Source organism: Silurus aristotelis, assembly GCF_946808225.1.
Source record: "Silurus aristotelis genome assembly, chromosome: 14".
Classification (NCBI taxonomy): domain Eukaryota; kingdom Metazoa; phylum Chordata; class Actinopteri; order Siluriformes; family Siluridae; genus Silurus; species Silurus aristotelis.
The window spans coordinates 3635854-3656357 of record NC_139587.1 but is presented as its reverse complement, the minus strand read 5'-3'; the positions used below and the strand labels follow the sequence as shown (position 1 = coordinate 3656357).

Genomic DNA, 20504 nt, shown 5'->3' with positions numbered 1-20504 from the left:
ATGAAAATACTAACATATGAAAGTTTATAAATTAATCTTCGCTTTGAGACTAATATAATATTATTACCTAACTATAATTTATTGGACTTTTACTGGAACCTTGTCATTTAACCCGATGTTGGAGCTTGTAGTCTGTAATTATTTGCAATTCATGTTACATTTAGTACGCTTAAAACTGTATAATTTTAAGGTTATATCCTAATAGTCTGGGAAGCTACACAGCAATAAAAAAAACCCAGCCACAATTCAGTCAATTTTTCATGAAAAAAGCATAAAACAATCAAAAAAATACAATAATTTAATGAAAAGTTACGTTATTGGTACCAATAAAAATATAAATGTATGATGATTGGTGTGACCCTAACCTTAAAATCCACAGTCCTACTAGTTCACAGCTTAACTAATAATTTCAAGTTAAATTTGATTTAAAGTTTCAAACCCATAGGTTTAATCACCAATCATCCGAGATCACTTTAGATTTTTTTATATCTCTTGAATACCTTTTGGATGTGCTAAGTGAAGTATGTGAATGTGAATGTGTAAGATAATGTGGTTGCGCATTTAAATAAATTAAACATTTATGCCACTATTAAAATTGAAATTCAGTGTACAGGATCTGGGGAACATATTAAAACATTGCTAATAGGATAATTTCCATAAAATGCTGTCAGAGGAAGATAGAAGTGCGAGCCCTGGCTCACAACTGCATTCTGATCCGGAAGGAAGGGAAACCTGACTGTACCCGCTGCACGCAGAACTGAATTCCCAAAGCTTACTGAATGAAAACTGCTTTTTCATGTGCTCATCTTTTTTAAAAGATTGTTAAACTTGGATCACGGCATGTAATCGGCCGTCTTGTGTATGAAAGGTATATTTATAATTATTAAATAAAATACTTGCAATGTATTTTATTGTGAATAAAGTATTGTGCATAATGGTTGTGTTCAGTCAGGAAATAAAGGTGTGATGAGACTTGCACAGGTGACACATACTGATGGATACAAAGCCCACACCTCCTTCACTGGGACTGATGGATACAAAGCCCACACCTCCTTCACTGGGACTGATGGATACAAAGCCCACACCTCCTTCACTGGGACTGATGGATACAAATCCCACACCTCCTTCACTGGGACTGATGGATACAAAGCCCACACCTCCTTCACTAGGACTGATGAGTACAAAGCCCACACCTCCTTCACTGGGACTGATGGATACAAAACCCACACCTCCTTCACTGGGACTGATGGATACAAAACCCACACCTCCTTCACTGAGACTGATGGATACAAAACCCACACCTCCTTCACTGGGACTGATGGATACAAAGCCCACACCTCCTTCACTGGGACTGATGAATACAAAGCCCACACCTCCTTCACTGGGACTGATGAATACAAAGCCCACACCTCCTTCACTGAGACTGATGGATACAAAGCCCACACCTCCTTCACTGGGACTGATGGATACAAAACCCACACCTCCTTCACTGAGACTGATGGATACAAAACCCACACCTCCTTCACTGGGACTGATGGATACAAAACCCACACCTCCTTCACTGGGACTGATGGATACAAAGCCCACACCTCCTTCACTGGGACTGATGGATACAAAACCCACACCTCCTTCACTGGGACTGATGGATACAAAACCCACACCTCCTTCACTGGGACTAATGGATACAAAGCCCACACCTCCTTCACTGGGACTGATGAATACAAAGCCCACACCTCCTTCACTGGGACTGATGGATACAAAGCCCACACCTCCTTCACTGGGACTGATGGATACAAAGCCCATACCTCCTTCACTGGGACTGATGGATACAAAACCCACACCTCCTTCACTGAGACTGATGGATACAAAACCCACACCTCCTTCACTGGGACTGATGGATACAAAACCCACACCTCCTTCACTGGGACTGATGGATACAAAACCCACACCTCCTTCACTGGGACTGATTGATACAAAACCCACACCTCCTTCACTGGGACTGATGGATACAAAGCCCACACCTCCCTCACTGGGACTGATGGATACAAAGCCCACACCTCCTTCACTGGGACTGATGGATACAAAGCCCACACCTCCTTCACTGGGACTGATGGATACAAAGCCCACACCTCCCTCACTGAGTCTGACTTATTTAAAATCTACACCTCCACAAGCCCCACCTTTTGTAAACTGAGACTGGCTGATGCAAAGGCTCACCCCCTTTAACCCACACCTTTGCTAAGACTGACTCAAATGCCACACCTTGTTAAACCACACCTCCTTAAGCCACACCCCTTTCACTGAAATAAAATTCACTGAGCTTGATTTACAGAAATGCCACATCTCCTTTACTCAGATTGGCTATTGTAATAAGCCACACCCCTTCCTTGGCACTGACTGACACAAAGGCCACATCGGAGCCTAATAAACTGAACTGACTGAAGTCACTGAATGGATTTACTCAGTAAATCACACAGGCAATATCTCCTTCGTGGAACATTCTTATATTAAAAACAAGTCAACCATTATTTCTTATCATTGATTAGATATTGATCAGAAATGTATAATGTATAAGACAGACACTGCTATTCAGTTTGTAAGCGGAGCCTTAATTACGTTTTGTCAGTTTGTGTCTTCATCGTGGCTCACCTCATCACAATCTTCCTAACACCAGTTTACAACAGATATTGGATTCCTCCATCTTAAGCCTCTATTTTGGATGTAATCGCACTAGGGCTGTCATACAATACCCTCTTGTCCATCTCCCCAAAGACACAAGGGTAATGAAAAGCTGTGAACTCCTTTTGAAAAAGAAATATGCCCAGATTGGAGCAGCAAACATCTGCACAGAGCAGGAGCAACAACGATTTCACTTTAACCATATAAATATTTCAGGACCATCAGAATAAACAGCGTGTTCATTTAAATAAATGTACAAAAGATTTAAAAAGTTGATACTTCCCCTGGTTAAACGGCAGGAAATTATAAATCATATCACAGAAAATACAACCCAGACTGGTGTGTACTATCTGATGATCACCATGAGCTGGATGACTGATTTACTCTGAACATGACCATTCTACAAAACATTGTATTTTAGTTTTTTTCTTTGATATATTTTCATTTGGTTTTCAACTGCATTGTAAAGGACATACGTTTGGAATTAAAGGTTAAAATGGTCTGGTTTTCATTTAAAAGTAAGAAAGTAGGCATACAATAAGTTACAGTACGAGGTGGCATCAAAAAGTTTCAGGAATAGTTTTGATACCTGCCTACAGATGGCAGCACAAGGCTGCACGCAGAGTCACAGGAAGCACCAACCTTCATAAGTCAGTGTGGTAAAGGACATTGTCATGTGTACAGCAGGAGCTGTGTTTCCACGTCTGCAAATTTCATCATGGACAGGAAGTTAGAATAAAGAGCAAACGTGCTATTATTCATGTAACTGGCGAATCTGCCACAGAGACTTTTGAGTTTAGAGCGATGCTGCGATGAGTAGTTCGAGGTATTTTAGATGGCATACAAGCTTCAAGAGAAGAAGAACAACACTGAACGACATTGATAGAACAGGAAACAGGACGAGTTTAACCCCTGAAAATGTTGAAACCATTCAGCAACCTGTGCATGAAGATCATCAGAGAATAATCCACAACACTGCTGCTGTTGTCAGTGTGTTATACAGAACAGTCCAGGCAATCCTTATGTGTAAGTTGAACAAGTGCGTGTTGCTGCCATGTTCATTCCCAGGCTGCTGGTCCAGGAGCAGAAGGAACACACAGGTGTCTTTGAGGGAGGACATCCGGTGAAAGCAACCACGAAACCTTTTTGATACAACCGCGTTCAAGAAAGGAAGGAACTAGACGGGTAGAAGTGGGGATGGAAGGAAGGAAAAAAGAATATAATAGGATATAGTACAAAAAAAGTAGATGCCTTCGTGTGTGTGTGTGTGTGTGTGTGTGTGTGTGTGTGTGTGTGTGTGTGTGTGTGTATGTGAGTGTGTTTGTTTGTTTAATATTCTCATCAGCAAATAAGTGGTCAGTTTTTGTTGGTTGAAATTAACTGTGTTGAGGTTCATTTATTATTAATTGGCTCTGGCAGACGTCCCTGAAAGAAGCTCTTCTGCTTCAGAATTCATGACAGAAAAGATTCTGAATCAAAGTGCAGCTAAGGTTTAGAAAAAACTCTTTTGTGTCTCCCTCAAAGTGTGACTGTGATCTTGATTGTAATGACATTATGCTTTTATTGGCAACACAAAAAATAAATAAAATAATAATAATAAAAAGAAAAAAACCCTCAAGAATATTTTAGCCTCATAGGTTTTTTGAAGACTTGGCAGTGCTTCCCAGGAGATGTTTCACTCGCAAGTCACAGCCTCAACCGTTTCCATGAATAATTATAATTTTAACATTTAGCTTCTGCTTTTTGTCACGGCCACTGCCCTACTGCACAAAAGAAAGGAGGTAAGAAGAAGTTATTAGAATATGGAAGAAAGAAAGAAAGAAAGAAAGAAAGAAAGAAAGAAAGAAAGAAAGAAAGAAAGAAAGAAAGAAAGAAAGAAAGAAAGAAAGAAAGAAAGAAAGAAAGAAAGAAAGAAAGAAAGAAAGAAAATATGGTAGCATAAAGGAAGGAAGGAAGGAAGGAAGGAAGGAAGGAAGGAAGGAAGGAAGGAAGGAAGGAAGGAAGGAAGGAAGGAATACAATAGGATATAGTTCGAACAAGAAAGAAAGAAAGAAAGAAAGAAAGAAAGAAAGAAAGAAAGAAAGAAAGAAAGAAAGAAAGAAAGAAAGAAAGAAAGAAAGAAAGAAAGAAAGAAAGACGAGGCGCATAAAATAATCTATCGAAAAGGAGGTAGGGTAGGAAGGAAGAAAGAATGGAAGGAAGGAAGGAAGGAAGGAAGGAAGGAAGGAAGGAAGGAAGGAAGGAAGGAAGGAAGGAAAATAAACAAAAAAGGATATAGTACAAACAAGAAAAAGAAAGAAAGAAAGAAAGAAAGAAAGAAAGAAAGAAAGAAAGAAAGAAAGAAAGAAAGAAAGAAAGAAAGAAAGAAAGAAATATGGTAGCATAAAGTAAGGAAGGAAGGAAGGAAGGAAGGAAGGAAGGAAGGAAGGAAGGAAGGAAGGAAGGAAGGATGGAAATTTTTTTTAAATAATATAAATTATACAGCTAAGTGTTATACAGCTAATACAGCTTAGCTAAGCTAAGTATCATTATTCAGAGACAGAAGAGTATGCTGTAAGCTGTATTTTTCATGACTCATGGCTTGGCAGGATGCGAAGCCAAACGCAGCAGTGTGGTGTCCAGGCTCAAAGTCACCAGGCAGAGGTTTGGGATGCAGCCAGCACAGCCGGGGCAAAGCACTACAGGGGCACTGAGCGCTGCCAAATGAGACGCCGAGTCCTGAAAAACTCAAGTAGTGAAACTTGTTTAGAAAACACCACCCACATATTTTACCATGGCTCTTTGGAACAAACATATTATAATGGACACTACAGGACTTTTAACAATACAACTTTTTTATCCAAACGAGACTTATATATATAAATATATATATAAATAAGCACACTTAAAAATTTAGAGGAACTTCTAGATCTTAAAAATTTTGAGGAACAAGGGTGAAGGTTATTATAACAGCAAATGGGGCTAAATGTGGAATTTTATGTTCAAAAAAGCACATATGAATCTTATGGTCAGGTGTCCACAAACGTTTGTCCATATATATATATATATATATATATATATATATATATAGTGTATTACATTGTGTTATTGTGTTAATTCAATGGTGTATTGCATAATATCTACCTATTATGCTAAGTTGCTGTAAAGCTCTTCAAAACTAAAATCACTCACTCTCCTTTTGTGTACAGAGCTAAAGAAGCGCAAGACCAATTTCGTGAACCTTGACATTTGGAATGATCTGTAAAATAAAAATACAATGAATAAATAAACAGCCATGAAAATTGTATTTTACCCCCTAATGATAACAAATGTTTATTACGGTGAAACGAGGACTGCTGTGACCCTCGTAACCTGTCCAAAAGCTGAACGGAAAAGAACAACCAAACTTCCCCTGGGGGAACGCGGAACCTGACGCTCGTGTTAGAGAAAACAGATCACGATGCAATAATGTATAGTTAATATTTTCAAACAGTGTGTGGTCTCCTTCCCGGGTGTAGCTGTGTGACCCTGAAGCAGAATACAGGACTGAAACGAGAGAATCTACTCAACATGACTCGAGAAAATCTGTCGTGATGACAACTCGTGGTGAACAAATCGAACGGTCCTGAAGGACTCGCTCTGAGAGCTTGCACATGTAGCCTGCTTTTCTGCTTTGACATTGCTTAGCCTTGTCCTTTTTTTTTTACTGTCATGACTGTGAATATACCAAGCCCATCCTTCAATATATCTAACATAAGAACGCTCGAGCAAAGCGTTCGGAAAACATGACCGCTAAAGCCAGACGACTGTGACTGCAATACTGCTTATTGTACAGTTCTATAAACAAGGAATGAATAAACACTATAATACACACTTCACAATTTTTATCACGCTTACCATCCTCATATGAAAGTGCTATCTACCATCTTCTGCATACATGAGCTCACAAATGCCCTCACTTGACTAGTGTCACTATTCTTACTATACTTCCCATACAGAAAACAAGACTAATTTTGCTCTCTTGGACATCAAGCTGAAGATTTAACCTTACGATCCCCTGGCAACAGACCGAGTGTTGTTGCAGAAATTAAACAAAATTATAATAAAATTCAAGGTGAGCTATTATGCAAACAGGACTATGCACTCTAGACACAACAACATGCACAAATAAAATAGATGTTTTGTCTAGACCTAATTAGCCACGACTGGTGGGGTGCTATCTGACCTAAAGCCTGATGCGGACTTTGTGAAGAAAAAGAAGTGGAGGGAAAAAAGAAATCAATTTGACCTCATTCAATTAGCTGTGCCCCAAAGAAAAGGAGATCAGCTTCCTGAAATTACTACAGATCATCGTTTAGTTGGCGAGCCGTGTGTTTTTTTTTTTTGTTTTTTTTTTTACTATTAGTCCACTCTTGACTCTGCTATAATGAAATGCATGTATTGTATGTGGAATGTATCTCATAGACTGTCCATCATAATCTGATAGCATACAAGATGATCAGACTTTCTTATAAAACGTATATCTCTGATAAATTCAGAATAAAATGATTATTTTAAAATGCATCTAAGAGAAATTATACACGTTTACATCTCACGTATGTTGAGGGAGACGGTGTCTTCTAAATGAAAAACAACGGAATTATGTAATGGGTCAGGTGATGAAACGGCAAAACTGGAAACATGATGAAAACTGGAAAAAGAGGAAAAAAAGCAAAGTAAGAAAATCAAATCAACTGAACATGTTATTTTTTCATTTTATTTTAAATCAAATCTCTAGAATTTGACTCTACACTAGGCGTTGTGCATCAAGACATCAATGCTTATTTCCAGCTGAAATTACACATGAATAACCACATATACATCAACCACTAAAAAGTGTTCAACCTAGCATCTGGTTATTAACTGGAAACAGCTAATAACAACTGGAAACACGTACACCAGTCTGAGTCTTAATCACGTGCTCGCTCTATCTCTCTCTTTCTCTCTCCAGAGTCAGTTAACCATCTAAAATCAATTGAAATGCTTTTACATTCACTCGCAACAGTGCCCCAGCATGAATCCTGTAATAATGATACCGTTTCGGTGGCAGGATGTAACGCACTCGCGATTTTACACCACATTTTAAAGACGTTGCTTAACAATTACTGGTTCAAAAACGCTTTCCCTGTCACCTTTTATATTGTCTAGAGCATATTCAAGTTACACCCTCAGAACATATTTGCAGTTTGATCTTAGAAAGTTTTCTGGTTGCCAGCAGCAATGGAGAACGTTTATATGAAATGTCTTAATAAATTCTGATAGGCTCGAGGTGTCAGATGGGAATTCGATTACCTCGGAAAGCATCTCTGATTAAGGGCATGACAACATCTACTAATACAGCCATGTTGTGCATTGCTGTAGAGTCAATCTTTAATGAGAAACATGTCATATGTATCAGTCAAGTAATTAATCGTATGGATGCAGATCAAGAAAATGTGCAGGATTTATCATTCCGGGCCGGGCCTTGGTGGATCCGGAGATTCGATAATCCTGGGAATGCTGCATGAGCTGGGAAAACATCTATTACAAGCCAAAATTCATATACACTGTATGGATAAAAGTTTGTGGACACCTGAGAATAAGATTGGTATGTGTATGGTATTGGTATTGGTATGTCTATATAGTGTAGGCCTGTTCACCTAGGGACTTCTAAGTAACATATAAAAAAACTTTTAAAAAAGTTAATAGAAAAACAAGAAGACAAAATATTGGTCAAATGCCCAAATTCACGTTTACAATCCACGTTTTTATTTTCTTTCTTATTTCCAAGACACATCCTTTAACAAAAAACATTCAACAACAACGAGAGCAACAACATTCCAGCAACCATTTTAGTATCTTCTCAAGGGACAAAACTATAGAATTGAAACTTGGATATATTTTTGAGTAGTCAATGTGCAGTTCGTATAACAGTACAGATTTACTGTCCTCTAAAAACAACTCAACATTATTGTCTAAATAGCTGGCAACAAAAGTAAGTACACCCTAAGTGATAACAGCTGTATTATGGTGTAAACATGCAAAGCCACATGTCCTATTTATCATGTTTTTGTCTACTTGGCAGGACCATACAAATTTGTGTATCTTGTATTAGAGCAGTTAAAATTTGGCGCTTCGAGTCCAATTCTCTCATGCTGACCACTGGATGTTCAACATGGACCTCATGGTAAAGAGAATTAGAATTGTTGCTCCCCACAAAGATGGGCCAAGGCTATGAGAAGATCAGTAACACCCTAAAACTGAGTTTCATTACAGTGGCCAGGGTCATAGAGAGGTTTTCCAAGACCGGTTCCACTCAGAACAGACCTTGCAAAGGTCAATTAAAGAAGTTGAGTCCTCGTGCTGTGCGTCAGGTGCGGAAACTGGCTTCAAAAAACAGGTACATGAGTGCTACCAGCAACAAGTCAGTTTGCATGGCCGTCGTCCAAGAAGGAAGCCTCTTCTAAAGCTGGTTCACAAGAACTCTGCAAATGGTTTGCTGAACACAAGCTGTCCAAGAGCATAAAACCATGTTCTGTGGTCTGATGAGACTGAGATAAACTTGTTTGGCTCAAATGGTGTCCAGCATGTGTGCCGACACCCTGGTGAGAGGTAGCAAGAAAATTGTGTCTTGCCTACAGTCAAACATGGTGGTGGTAGCATCATGGTCTGGGGCTGCATGAGTGCTGCTGGTACTGGGGAGCTGCGGTTCATTGAGGAAAACGGATTTCAACATGTACTGTAACATTCTGAAGAAGAACATTATGCCCTCCCTGCAGAAATGGCGGTTTTCCAACATAATAACAAGCCCAAACACAATATCCAAACTTTTTTCCTCTTTTGTACTTCTGAATTCACAAAACATCTGATTGTGTGTACGCTGAGAGATTTTCAGGGTCAAATCTGACGGTAATGCGTTGAATCCAAAGGCAGTAATTACTAATTTCTAGTGTTTAACCCAAAAACTCCATCTAGAGAATCACCCTGCGATTTTCCCTCACTCTCCACGCTGAGTAATGATAGTGGTGTGGCTGTGAGAGTGATGGCTCAGAAATACGCTCGCAGGAAACAAGCATGCAGCACTGTGTTTCAGTTAAACACTAGTCATGGGAAGTAACAGAAGCTGCAGTTACCCTAAAACCAGCTGTGCAGATTCGGCTGATAACATTTATAATAATAGGTACAGATTATAAAAAAAAAAAAAAATTTAAATAAAAAAAAAAAAAAAATTAAAATAACAGCTCATAAGCCAATGGAAAATTTATAATTTCCATAAAAAATTTATATTTATTTAATGTTGACAAAAAAGGTTTCATTTTTTGTTTAATTATTTTCATCCAGCAGCATGTCAAAGTGTTTCATTTCTCATATATATCATTTTTACTTGTTAATCAATAACCATTTTCATCCACTCCTAGTTACAATAAATGTAATGGAATTATATGAATTATATGAATTGATATGAACTGATATGAACGATATGAATATGGAATTCCTCTTATTTTATTATTAATTCTTAAAAAAATTATAGCCTTTTTTTTTTTAATCCTTTGCACTTTTTTACTTCATTTTGTATCATTGAGCGGCCATGAAAATTATTTTGCTTCATGACATACTACGCTCTGAATTAAAAAAAAAATACAAAATACAAAATGCAGCATCTTCCATCCTAAAAATGTCTAAATCAGCTCCTGAACTTGAAGGTTCATAAACCATTCTATCAACCATCAAACACTTTTAAACGTATTAGTTGTAGGAAATGTGCAGCATACAGCATACATGTTTTCATGAATAACCGATAAATATAAAATTGTAAATCATAACATAGAATACAATTCGAGACTTTCGGATCGATTGGAATTGAGAAGGTAAAAATACTATTTAAAAAAAGATCCATAAATCACAAATTCCACACTTTCTTGGAAAACTTATTAGAGTAAAACAAACTGACTGAAACATGACCAGGAATCATGCAACATCTGTCAGGCTTTTATAGACTTCAATCAATTGATATTCCAGGTGTTAAAGGTAAAAACAGAGATAAATAGAAAGAACAGGGAAAATAAAAGAGGTTTGGTGAAGGAAATACTACAAGCAGCTGCTTCCTCTTCACTCTTCTTTTCATGTCCGCTGGGTTTCTCTCCTGTGAGACCGGGTGTGTTATTATTCAGTAATATACGGCCTCGTGGAACAGATGTTATGGAGTCAAGAAACCCTAAAAAAGGGACCACTGAAATGTTCTGCTTTGTAATCTGTTGCTGGTGTTTAATGCCTTATTTCGGTTCCATTCGCCCCGTAAGATGCTCCATAACGATTAAGTTTTAATGTAATTTTTTACCTTCCTGCTGAAAACACTGATCAAATATTGTTCATACAAACAAAATGTGTGTATAAAGCATAGACAGGGAAAGGCATAAATTTGACCCATAACCCTGTCGCTGGTTCACTACTGTTCTTTACATGGAGCACTTTTGATAGATACTGACAGATGCAGACTTGATAGATGCTCTGACCCAGTCATCACAATTTGGCTCTTGTCAAACTCGCTCAAATCCTTACACTTGCCCATTTTTCCTGCTTTTAACACATCAATGTCAAGGACAAAATGTTTAATTGCTGACTAATGAGGAAATACTAAAATGTTTGAGATACTATCTATCTATCTATCTATCTATCTATCTATCTATCTATCTATCTATCTATCTATCTATCTATCTATCTATCTATCTATCTATCTATCTATCTATCTATCTATCTATCTATCTATCTGACATTTTTACAGTCTTATATTGCCCATTGTTGCCTTGAATTCCTGTTCTCGATATGTTGTGGGCTCTGAGATGCTCTTCTGCTCACGGTGGCTGTAAACAGTAGTTCTTCTGACTAGCCTAGCCATTCTCCCCCTCTCCTTAACAAACTGTTCCTGCTTGCACAACTGCTTTTCACTGGATCGTTTCTTTTTTTTTTATTATTTCTCTGATTGTTTGATGGAAACTAGACTGTTGTGTGTGAAAAATCCCAGAAGATCAGCAGATTCTGAAATACCACACCAGCCCCGTCTGGCACCAACAATCATGCTAAAGATAATATTTTGTCCCAGTTCTGAAGCTTGATGAGTATTAATTGAAGCTCTCAAGCTTGTATCATGGGACCTTGATCTTTACTTGCACCCAAAAATATGTACTATATTACATTGACAAAAGTATTTTGAACAACTGTCTTTTCCACTGTTAGCACATAGTTAGAGGGACACAATTGTATTGAATGTTTTTGGATGTGGTAGTATGAAATTTTGCTCCATGAAGATATAATTTACATGGGTTGGAATTGAAGATCTTCTGCAACAGAGCTCTGACCTCAACCCTACTGACCACCTTTGGGATGAATGTGAATGCTGACTGCACCACAGGCCTCATCACTCACCTGCATTAGTACCTGATTTTACTAATAGCGGTGTGCCTGAATGAACACAAATCTCCACAAGCAAACACCAAAATCTAGTGGAACATCTTCCTGGAAGTGTGGAAGTTATTTAACAGCAAATGAGACCAAATATGTAAATAATAATATATAAATCTATGATAAATAATAAATATTATATATAAAAGTTTTACTTTTCATAAGAGAGCTAAGGAAAAACAGAAAGACAATAAGAACATTATTTTCATTAAATAAATATGTTTCCACTCAGAAAAAAATTTCAACTCAAAAACAATTTTCAGCTGCTTTTGTTTTGTGAGGACATTTGGTTGGTACCCACTAGTAAAATCTAAACCTCTTTTTATAACACTGGCACCAGTAAAAAATAAAATAAAGAGAAGTATATTTTAGGTACTCAATTAGCATGCTAGACAAGGTGTTGATGCACTCCGAAGGACTTAAAATATGCCCTGTTTTGTAGTAAGTTACTTTTAAAATGAAGGTCCAAATGGATTAACTTTCACTCTAAGGGTTCTTAGTGTGTTGCCAGACACATATTTCAGGTCTTGCCTCATAAACGCGCCTCCAGGGGGGATTTTCCATCCATTTCTCCCTTGGGAAGTTGATACTTTTGCTAGTTCCTAGGGTTTTAGAAAAAAATTTAATAATTGGATTATTATTTAAAGCCGGGTTCTAGCCGGTGTCATTAGGAAATATACATGTGCTTCTGTGTAAAAATAAATTTGTCTGGAAGGCTGTATGTATTTAGACATCACAGTGCTATTGAGATCTTGATTCTAATTGGTCAGGAGGTGTTGATTCATTCTTATTAAAAGTCTCTGACAAGAGTTCCATCTCCATAAGCATAAGCTTCTGGCCCAAGGTCTTATTCAGAGCTGGACTAGGCAAATTAGAGCCAGGAGTTTGCAACATCTTCCGGCAAACCAGATTCCGAATAGCCAGAACGGAAAACATAGTAGGAAGTTTTTTCAGTGAAGCATGGATCTATCTATCTATCTATCTATCTGTCTGTCTGTCTGTCTGTCTGTCTGTCTGTCTGTCTGTCTGTCTGTCTGTCTGTCTGTCTGTCTGTCTGTCTGTCTAGCTAGCTAGCTATTTTTTTAAAAAGCACAGTCAATACACTGACATTTTCAGAGCACAGTCAAAAACATGAAACCACAGAAGCAGACTGACAGGAGATTTTGACCTCTCATTGACCTTTATAAAATAGCAGGTCTCAGACCTCATTTTTATTTCCTTCTCTGCACCTTTTAAGTGTTGTTTTGTTTTTTATAAAACAGGGTGGCTTTGGTAGCCTCAGCACAGAAAGCCACTGATACGCCTGCCTTTTATACAGTCTTTTGGAGGAGTAGCTGTTCACTAGATCCAAGACAATTAGATATAAAATGATTCACAGCAATAGAGAAAGATTCTTTTGTACTCTAATACTTTTCTAGTGTAGTGTAGTATATATATATCACGGGGGCAGCAGTCTAAGCAGGCCCCTGCCTTCGACTGCTGCCCAATCCTCACAGCACGGTCCCTTACGGTCCCTCCTGCAGGTGGTGAGCCCACGGGAAGTGTATATATATATATATATATATATATATATATATATATATATATATATATATATATATATATATATATATATATATATATATATATATATCAATGGTGGGCCGTCAGGCTTTGCTGGCCTAAGCACTATCAGAAGCACTGACCTACATTTACAACCTAAATTCAAAGAATTTGTTCCATGAAATTTTATTAATTTATTCTCAACAGTTTATTCTCTTCATTTTGTAGCATTTCTCTTGGCTGTACTGCTTCCAGTACGTGTATGTGGATATTAGATTTTTTTTGTCCACTCAGAATTCAGCCTCTATGTGCTGCCATTTCAATCAAATCTGCCCAGGGCCTTCAGAATCAGTACTGCTGGCCGATGAAACTTAGAGAATACTATGAATGGGTCTGTTTCTTTAACCAATCAGATTTCATATTCGCCTCACAGGGAAGCTAGACATCGTGAGGAGGTCGGCCAACCCCAAAGCTAGCTAGTTTGTCTCAGCCCGGGAAAGGGTTTGTTCACAGAGTGATAGCAGGATTGATTTGTGATAGAGTATCTGCAAGAGTGAAAGGGAAAGTTTACCGGACTGTGGTGAGACTTGTGATGTTGTATGATTTAGAGACAGTGGCATTGACTAAAAGACAGGAGGTGGAGCTGGAGGTAGCAGAGCTGAAGATGTTAAGATCCCATTGGGAGTGACGACGATGGACAGGATTAGAAACAAGTTTATTGGAGGGACCACGAATGTAGTACGTTTTAGAGACAAGGTGAGAGAGGCGAGATTAAGATGGTTTGGACATGTGCAGAGAAAGAACATGGTATATCGGTAGGAGAATGCTAAGAATGGAGCCGCCAGGTAGGAGGAAAAGAGGAAGACCAAGGAGGAGGTTTATGGTGTGGTGAGGGAAGACCTGCAGGTAGTTGGTTAGAAAGAGGCAGATGTAGAGGACAGGGGGGTATAGAGATGGATGATCTGCTGTGGTGACCGCTAATGGGAGCACTCTTCTATGTAGTTCCACTAGGTTTTGGATTGTGCTTGTGGAGATTTCTGCTAGTTCACCCAGTACAAAATTGTGAATGAAGTCAGGCACTAATGTACCTGAGAATTTCAATTCCTTCCAAAGGTGTTCAATCAATTTGAGATCTGAGCTCTATAGTAGGCCACCCAAGACCTTCCACTCCAACCCTTATTTACATGGACCTGGCTTTGTGGACAAAGTCATCCTATACACATGTGTGTCTCCAACTTTATGGTAACAATTTGGGGGAAAAAAACACATATAGCTGGAAAGGTCAAGTGTCCCAATACTTATATTCTATACAAATGAAAATGACAGTGTTGGATTTGGTGCTTATTTATTTTGCTGTGTTAGCCGTCATCCATCCGAGAGGCACGGCATGAAAGAAAAGATGAGCCAATTATGATTAATAAGTCACTATTATCTGCAGCTCATGTGGGTGTTACGCACAAATCTCAAACATTTACAAATCTGGGCTGAGTGAATGTGACAATGACGTGTTACTACATACTCGGCTCACCGCCCACCACACTAGAGACCAAAATAATTGATCACAGAAAACAGATTTAAGAATTAGTAAGACAAGAGAACCATCCCATTTTATTCTGAGTAAAGCTGCACAATTTCACAATTAATTTTATTTGTCACACTGTACATTGATAGGAATAAAATCTCAAATAAATTAAACTATGAAATGCTTATCCAGAATATATAATAACTATATTATGTGTTATGTGATCAGAGTGTGATCAGTTGGTGTTATTAGAGTTTGAGTAATAAGTGAGATGTGGGTTTAATTAATGAGTGGAATCTGTGTTTGATTAATCAGTGTGATCTGCGTTTAATTAATCAGTGTGATCTGGGTTCAATTTATCTGTCTGATCTACGTAGATTTAATTGGTGTAATATGATCTTGGTTTAATTAATCAGTGTGATCCTGGTTTGATTAATCAGTGTGATCTTCGTTTGATTAATCAGTGTGAACCTGGTTTGATTAATCAATGTGATCTTGGTTTGATTAATCAATGTGATATTGGTTTGATTAATCAATGTGATATTGGTTTGATCAATCAATGTGATCTGGGTTCGAATAATCAGTGTGTTCTGGGTTAAATGTATCTGTCTGATCTGGGTTTAATTAATCGGTGTAATGTAATCTGGGTTTGACTAGTCTGTGTGATCCTGGGTTGAAAAATTGCTCTCATCTGGGTAAGATTCATCAGTGTGGTTTTGGTTTAGTTATTATATGTGATCTGGATTTGATCAATTGGTCTTATCTGGATTAGATAACATTTATTTTTGATCTGGGTTTAATTTATCAGTGTGATCCTTGTTTGATTTATCTGTGTGATTTGGGCTTGTACAGAAAATAAACACAAGCTACATCTCGGGATAACATTACTTTTGGTAGATGTCTTTAAAAAGCTCTGGGAAAATGGAGATGAGAAACATCCAGGTGACATCAGTAGCTCCAAATCTTGTTGTTGATCATTTTTCTATAACAGCATACTTCTAAATGCTAAACGATCACCATCACACAGTCATATGCACAAACCAAGCACGACATATGAAATCAGCAGGACTGCATCAGTAGGCAACAAGAAATATAAATTCTCAGAAAATGAACTAGTTGATGGAGGAAAACACCATGTGGCATGGTGAGCTTTAGGTCACATGACAATCTGGCCTTCAGAACAGCGACCATCATCCAATAGCCACGTCAAAGTTCAGATTATCCAAACAACACTAGTACTAGGTGTCAGTCGTACAGCTTTCCAGCCGTCTTTCTCCTGCCTCCTTCTCAGATCGTTCCTATGGAAACTCAGAGCCGTTCCCCTTCTCCTGGGCGTTTTCCTCCTTTATTGGCTGCACAGGAGTCTGGCGCTTGTGCTCAGAATAGACTTGATCTATCCCTCCTCACCAACCCTGAATTCACATGTACAACACAGATATACCCCTGGACTCACCAGAACATAACAGTAATGCTACTTAGCAATGTAGCATAGCACTCCACATGATAGCAAACAGATATAAATCAGAACTTAGCAAGGGGAAGGATGTGAGTAAATTTGCCTTTTGTATTTACATTACAGAACAGAGCTGATCTAGCATAGCGCTAAAACAGAGTAGCACAACCTCAGCTCAGTCACAAATAAAAGACTTAGTGATGCTGGAGTTGTTCTTGAGAGAATAATAAAGTTTTCTTATTATCAGTTATGAAAATGGCTTTACAGGAGACCTAGGTCTTAAAAACAAACATCTTGTACTGTGTGAAACCAAATAATATGATTTTAGTCATTAAAAGGCAGATGCAAAAAAATGTATAACACCCTGGCTAGTTTACTTGTACTTAGCAACACAGTATGTTTTTATGCTTTCAGCTGTCCAGCGTAGCAGCTAAAAGACCACTAATACTTCAGGCTAGCTTATTTTAAAAGGTATGCTAGTAATTACTGTAGTCTTGTTTTAAGTCTGGAATGCAATATGTTGTAGCTAGCCTTAGTTTTCTAGAAATTTCCAAAGCCAAAAAAAAAACTTCTCAGTTTTCATTTAGCATAGATCTTTCCTCAAATCGGAGTCACTGAATCATCAGTTCAACTCATAAAATGAGATTTTATTTGAATATATTGTAAAATGCTACATCACACTCAAAGACAAAGTTATCTAGCATGCCAACCGTGTGCTACGTTAGCTAGGTCCTTGTTGCGGATTAACTTAAATGACTGTTAATGTAAAGCGTGTTTAAACTCTCGGGGTTGTTTAGCTAAGGCAGAACTATTTTTCCTGTCACTCCACCACATTATTTATTAAGCAACTGGAATCATACAAATATATTACAGAACCCAGCCCTAACACCAGGAGTGTTAGCATGAAACGTGCCATTTCTCACTTACTCAGCACTATTTGGCTCTCCTTCTATTATACAGTGAAGTTTTACCCTTCAAAACCTCCCCTGAATTTTGATAACCATCTTTTATATTTTAATGACTTCAGACTTCAGATTATTTTTCAAGGCTTTCCTCAGAGTCCTGGAGGAATGCTACATGTTTTTCACCTTTACCAACGCTTTCACACTTCCAGGTACGAGACTTAGCTCCTGTTTTCTCAGGTTTGGAGGCAAACATGAATCATATTGAAGATGCAGTGCAAAAATGAAAATATGTTTTAGCTAATGAAAAAAAACCCCACAGAGAATAGCTATGGTGAAGTCTTAACATAAATAAATATATACATGCACACACAGTACTGTGCAAAAAAAGTCTTCTAAAAAAAGGCCGCCAACTGCTTTGTTGTTGAGTGGCAGATGCAAAAGTGTCCTAGCTGATGCCCAATTCTGGGATCTTTGGCATTTTAAATGAAATGATGTGATGCTTAAGCATATTTACACACGCCTGGTGTAATAGACCTTTTTTACAGCAATTGTTCTGACATAAGTAGTAGAACAAATACAGGTGTTAGCGATGACATTAATTATGGTTCCAGTTAAGTTTTACGAGAGCCAGGTTCCTGCTATCGCACAAGCGTGAGGGGAAGTCACAGTAAATTCTTGAAACTTTAGCCTAAAGAAACAGTTTTTCTGTATACACACACACACACACACACCCACACACACAGACAGACAGACACACACACACACACACACACACACACACACACACACACACACACACACACACACACTCATTTTGGGCCATCAGTCCAGCTTCTGACATGTTGGCAGTTAGGAGGAAACCAGAAAGGAAACTAATGTTTACAGGCAGAGCAAATAAAACCTGACCCAGCTAGAGATCAAACCAGGTAAGCTACCACCTGAGGCACAATTTATTTAATTGTTTATTTATTTCTGCATCATATTTCGTGTAGTAGTTATTTATTTAGCCGTGCATTTTAATGTTTGTTTTTCAATTTATAAGTATTTTTATTTATTTTTATTGAAATGTTTTTGTATGCATATATGCATTTGCGTTTGCATTTTTATTAGTTTGTTTTTAATGTTTTTTTTTTATTTATTTACTTACTTGTGTTTTTGAATGTAATTATTTATTTGCACATACTTTATTTATTTATTTATTTATTTATTTATTAGGGGGGACAAATACAAATCTGTCAATTTCAAGGATGAAATAAGTAAAAGGTCTAAATAATCTCACAACTAATGTATTTTATCATATTAAATATAAGAAAAATTTATCTAATGTTCGTTAATTCAAAGATGTTATGATATATGCGGCTATTTCAGAGCTCACTAAAGCAAATATGCCTTAAAAATTCTGCTCAGTAATTCTCAGTAATTTCTTCTACTTTGTGTCTTTGTATGCTCTTCTCTATTACAGACACCTACAGACTCTGCACAGTATCAGCTTCTTAATTATAAGACAGGACCTTCCAGATCCCAGTGTGAAAGCTTTGGATGAATGATAAATGCCCGGGCGTGTGAGGAAGGCAGAATTCGTTTGAACAACTTCAGCACATCCTGTCTTCTTATCTAATAAATCTAACCCCTCCCTATCGTTTTGAAAGCCTCTGATTACTTTATCATGTTGCAGCATGCTTCTTGTTCTGCCCCTTAACATGCACGCAATCATAAATGTGTGTGAAGGCTAGCACGTTCAGAGCTGTCCCGACCCCATCGATCACACGCAGCAAGAGTCCAGCCGGCTCCATAGTAACAGTCTGGCTTCACCTATAGGCCAATGTTTGAAAGCGAACACCTCGTTCTCTCCCGAACACAGTCACATGCACACGCTGGAGCTTAATATGACATAATCTAATCCTTTTCTTTATTTCTGTGAACTGCTGAGAGAGAGCGCATGGTCCCTTATGTTGGCGGATAGATGCACAGAGCAGCACAGAGGCTTGCACTATGAAGGTCCAAGGACAGGTCACTGTGTTCGCCCGAACACGTCTCAGAGGCATTTTATTCCGACCATGAATTGCCTCACATATTCACCAGGGAAAATAAAAGAATGGGGAAAGGGTTAGTGTTGAAGCCATGCTGGACAGATACACCACTGAGGATCTCGTGTACTGTATATGCTGCATCCAAGCATCTAAGTGCACATTTTCTATATTTTGTGTTGCTCACTTGAAATATGACACTGTAGACAAGAGTGATGAAATTAAAACTTGGTTCCCTTTTGTTAAACACAACATAAAGTCAAAACGATTTGGGATGCCTGGCCACAATCGTAACCCAAAATGAATGCTGATTTTCATGTAGTCATTCAAACAAGTGAGTTTTGAAAAAGATCTGCCTCAACCTCCAACTCTTAAAATACTAAGACAAAGCTGACCTCTGGAATGAAGGCCTGCAGCGAGTGGGCTGGTGGGAGGCTTCTTCACAGCAGCAGAACGGTACACAATGTGAGGACGACCACCACCACCATCCTCCTGCTCTATCACTTGGTGTCCTGTCTCCACTGGCTCGATGAAGAACTCCTCCTTCTCAGTTCGGATCATTCCTGCCTGAAGAAAAACAAAAAGCACACAAAATTATTATAATTCCCTATTAGATAATAGATATTCGTGTTGTTTTGGAAACAGACAGACAAAGATCTACATTATATGAACTATAAAGTACTGAGACACCCGTCTTTTCCAGCTATATGTGGTTCTTCTCCAAACTGTTACCCCAAAGTTGGAGCTACATAGTTGAATAGGGTGCCTCTGGATGCAGCACCATTAAATGTTGCCTTCACTTAAACTGGGGGACCCAAATCTGTTCCAGCATGACAATGCCCCTGTGCACAATGTGAGCTCGATGAAGATGAAGATGGGTTAGAATGGAAGATCTACCGCTATAGAGCTTTGACCTCAAC

General features: G+C 38.2%; 1 protein-coding gene and 1 long non-coding RNA gene across 2 annotated transcripts in view; both read right to left on the bottom strand.

Annotated features, from left to right (window-relative positions):
• The window catches only part of LOC310736835, a 237456-nt gene that overhangs the window by 139137 nt on the left and 77815 nt on the right, over positions 1-20504 (bottom strand). The gene's annotated exons all lie outside the window — the stretch shown is intronic.
• LOC310736766 (A disintegrin and metalloproteinase with thrombospondin motifs 2) overlaps positions 1-20504 on the bottom strand; it is a 132031-nt gene that overhangs the window by 61684 nt on the left and 49843 nt on the right. The window contains exon 5 of the mRNA XM_083560573.1: positions 19980-20151. Coding sequence (XP_083416699.1) covers positions 19980-20151 — 172 coding nt within the window. The remainder of the gene's footprint in view (positions 1-19979; positions 20152-20504) is intronic.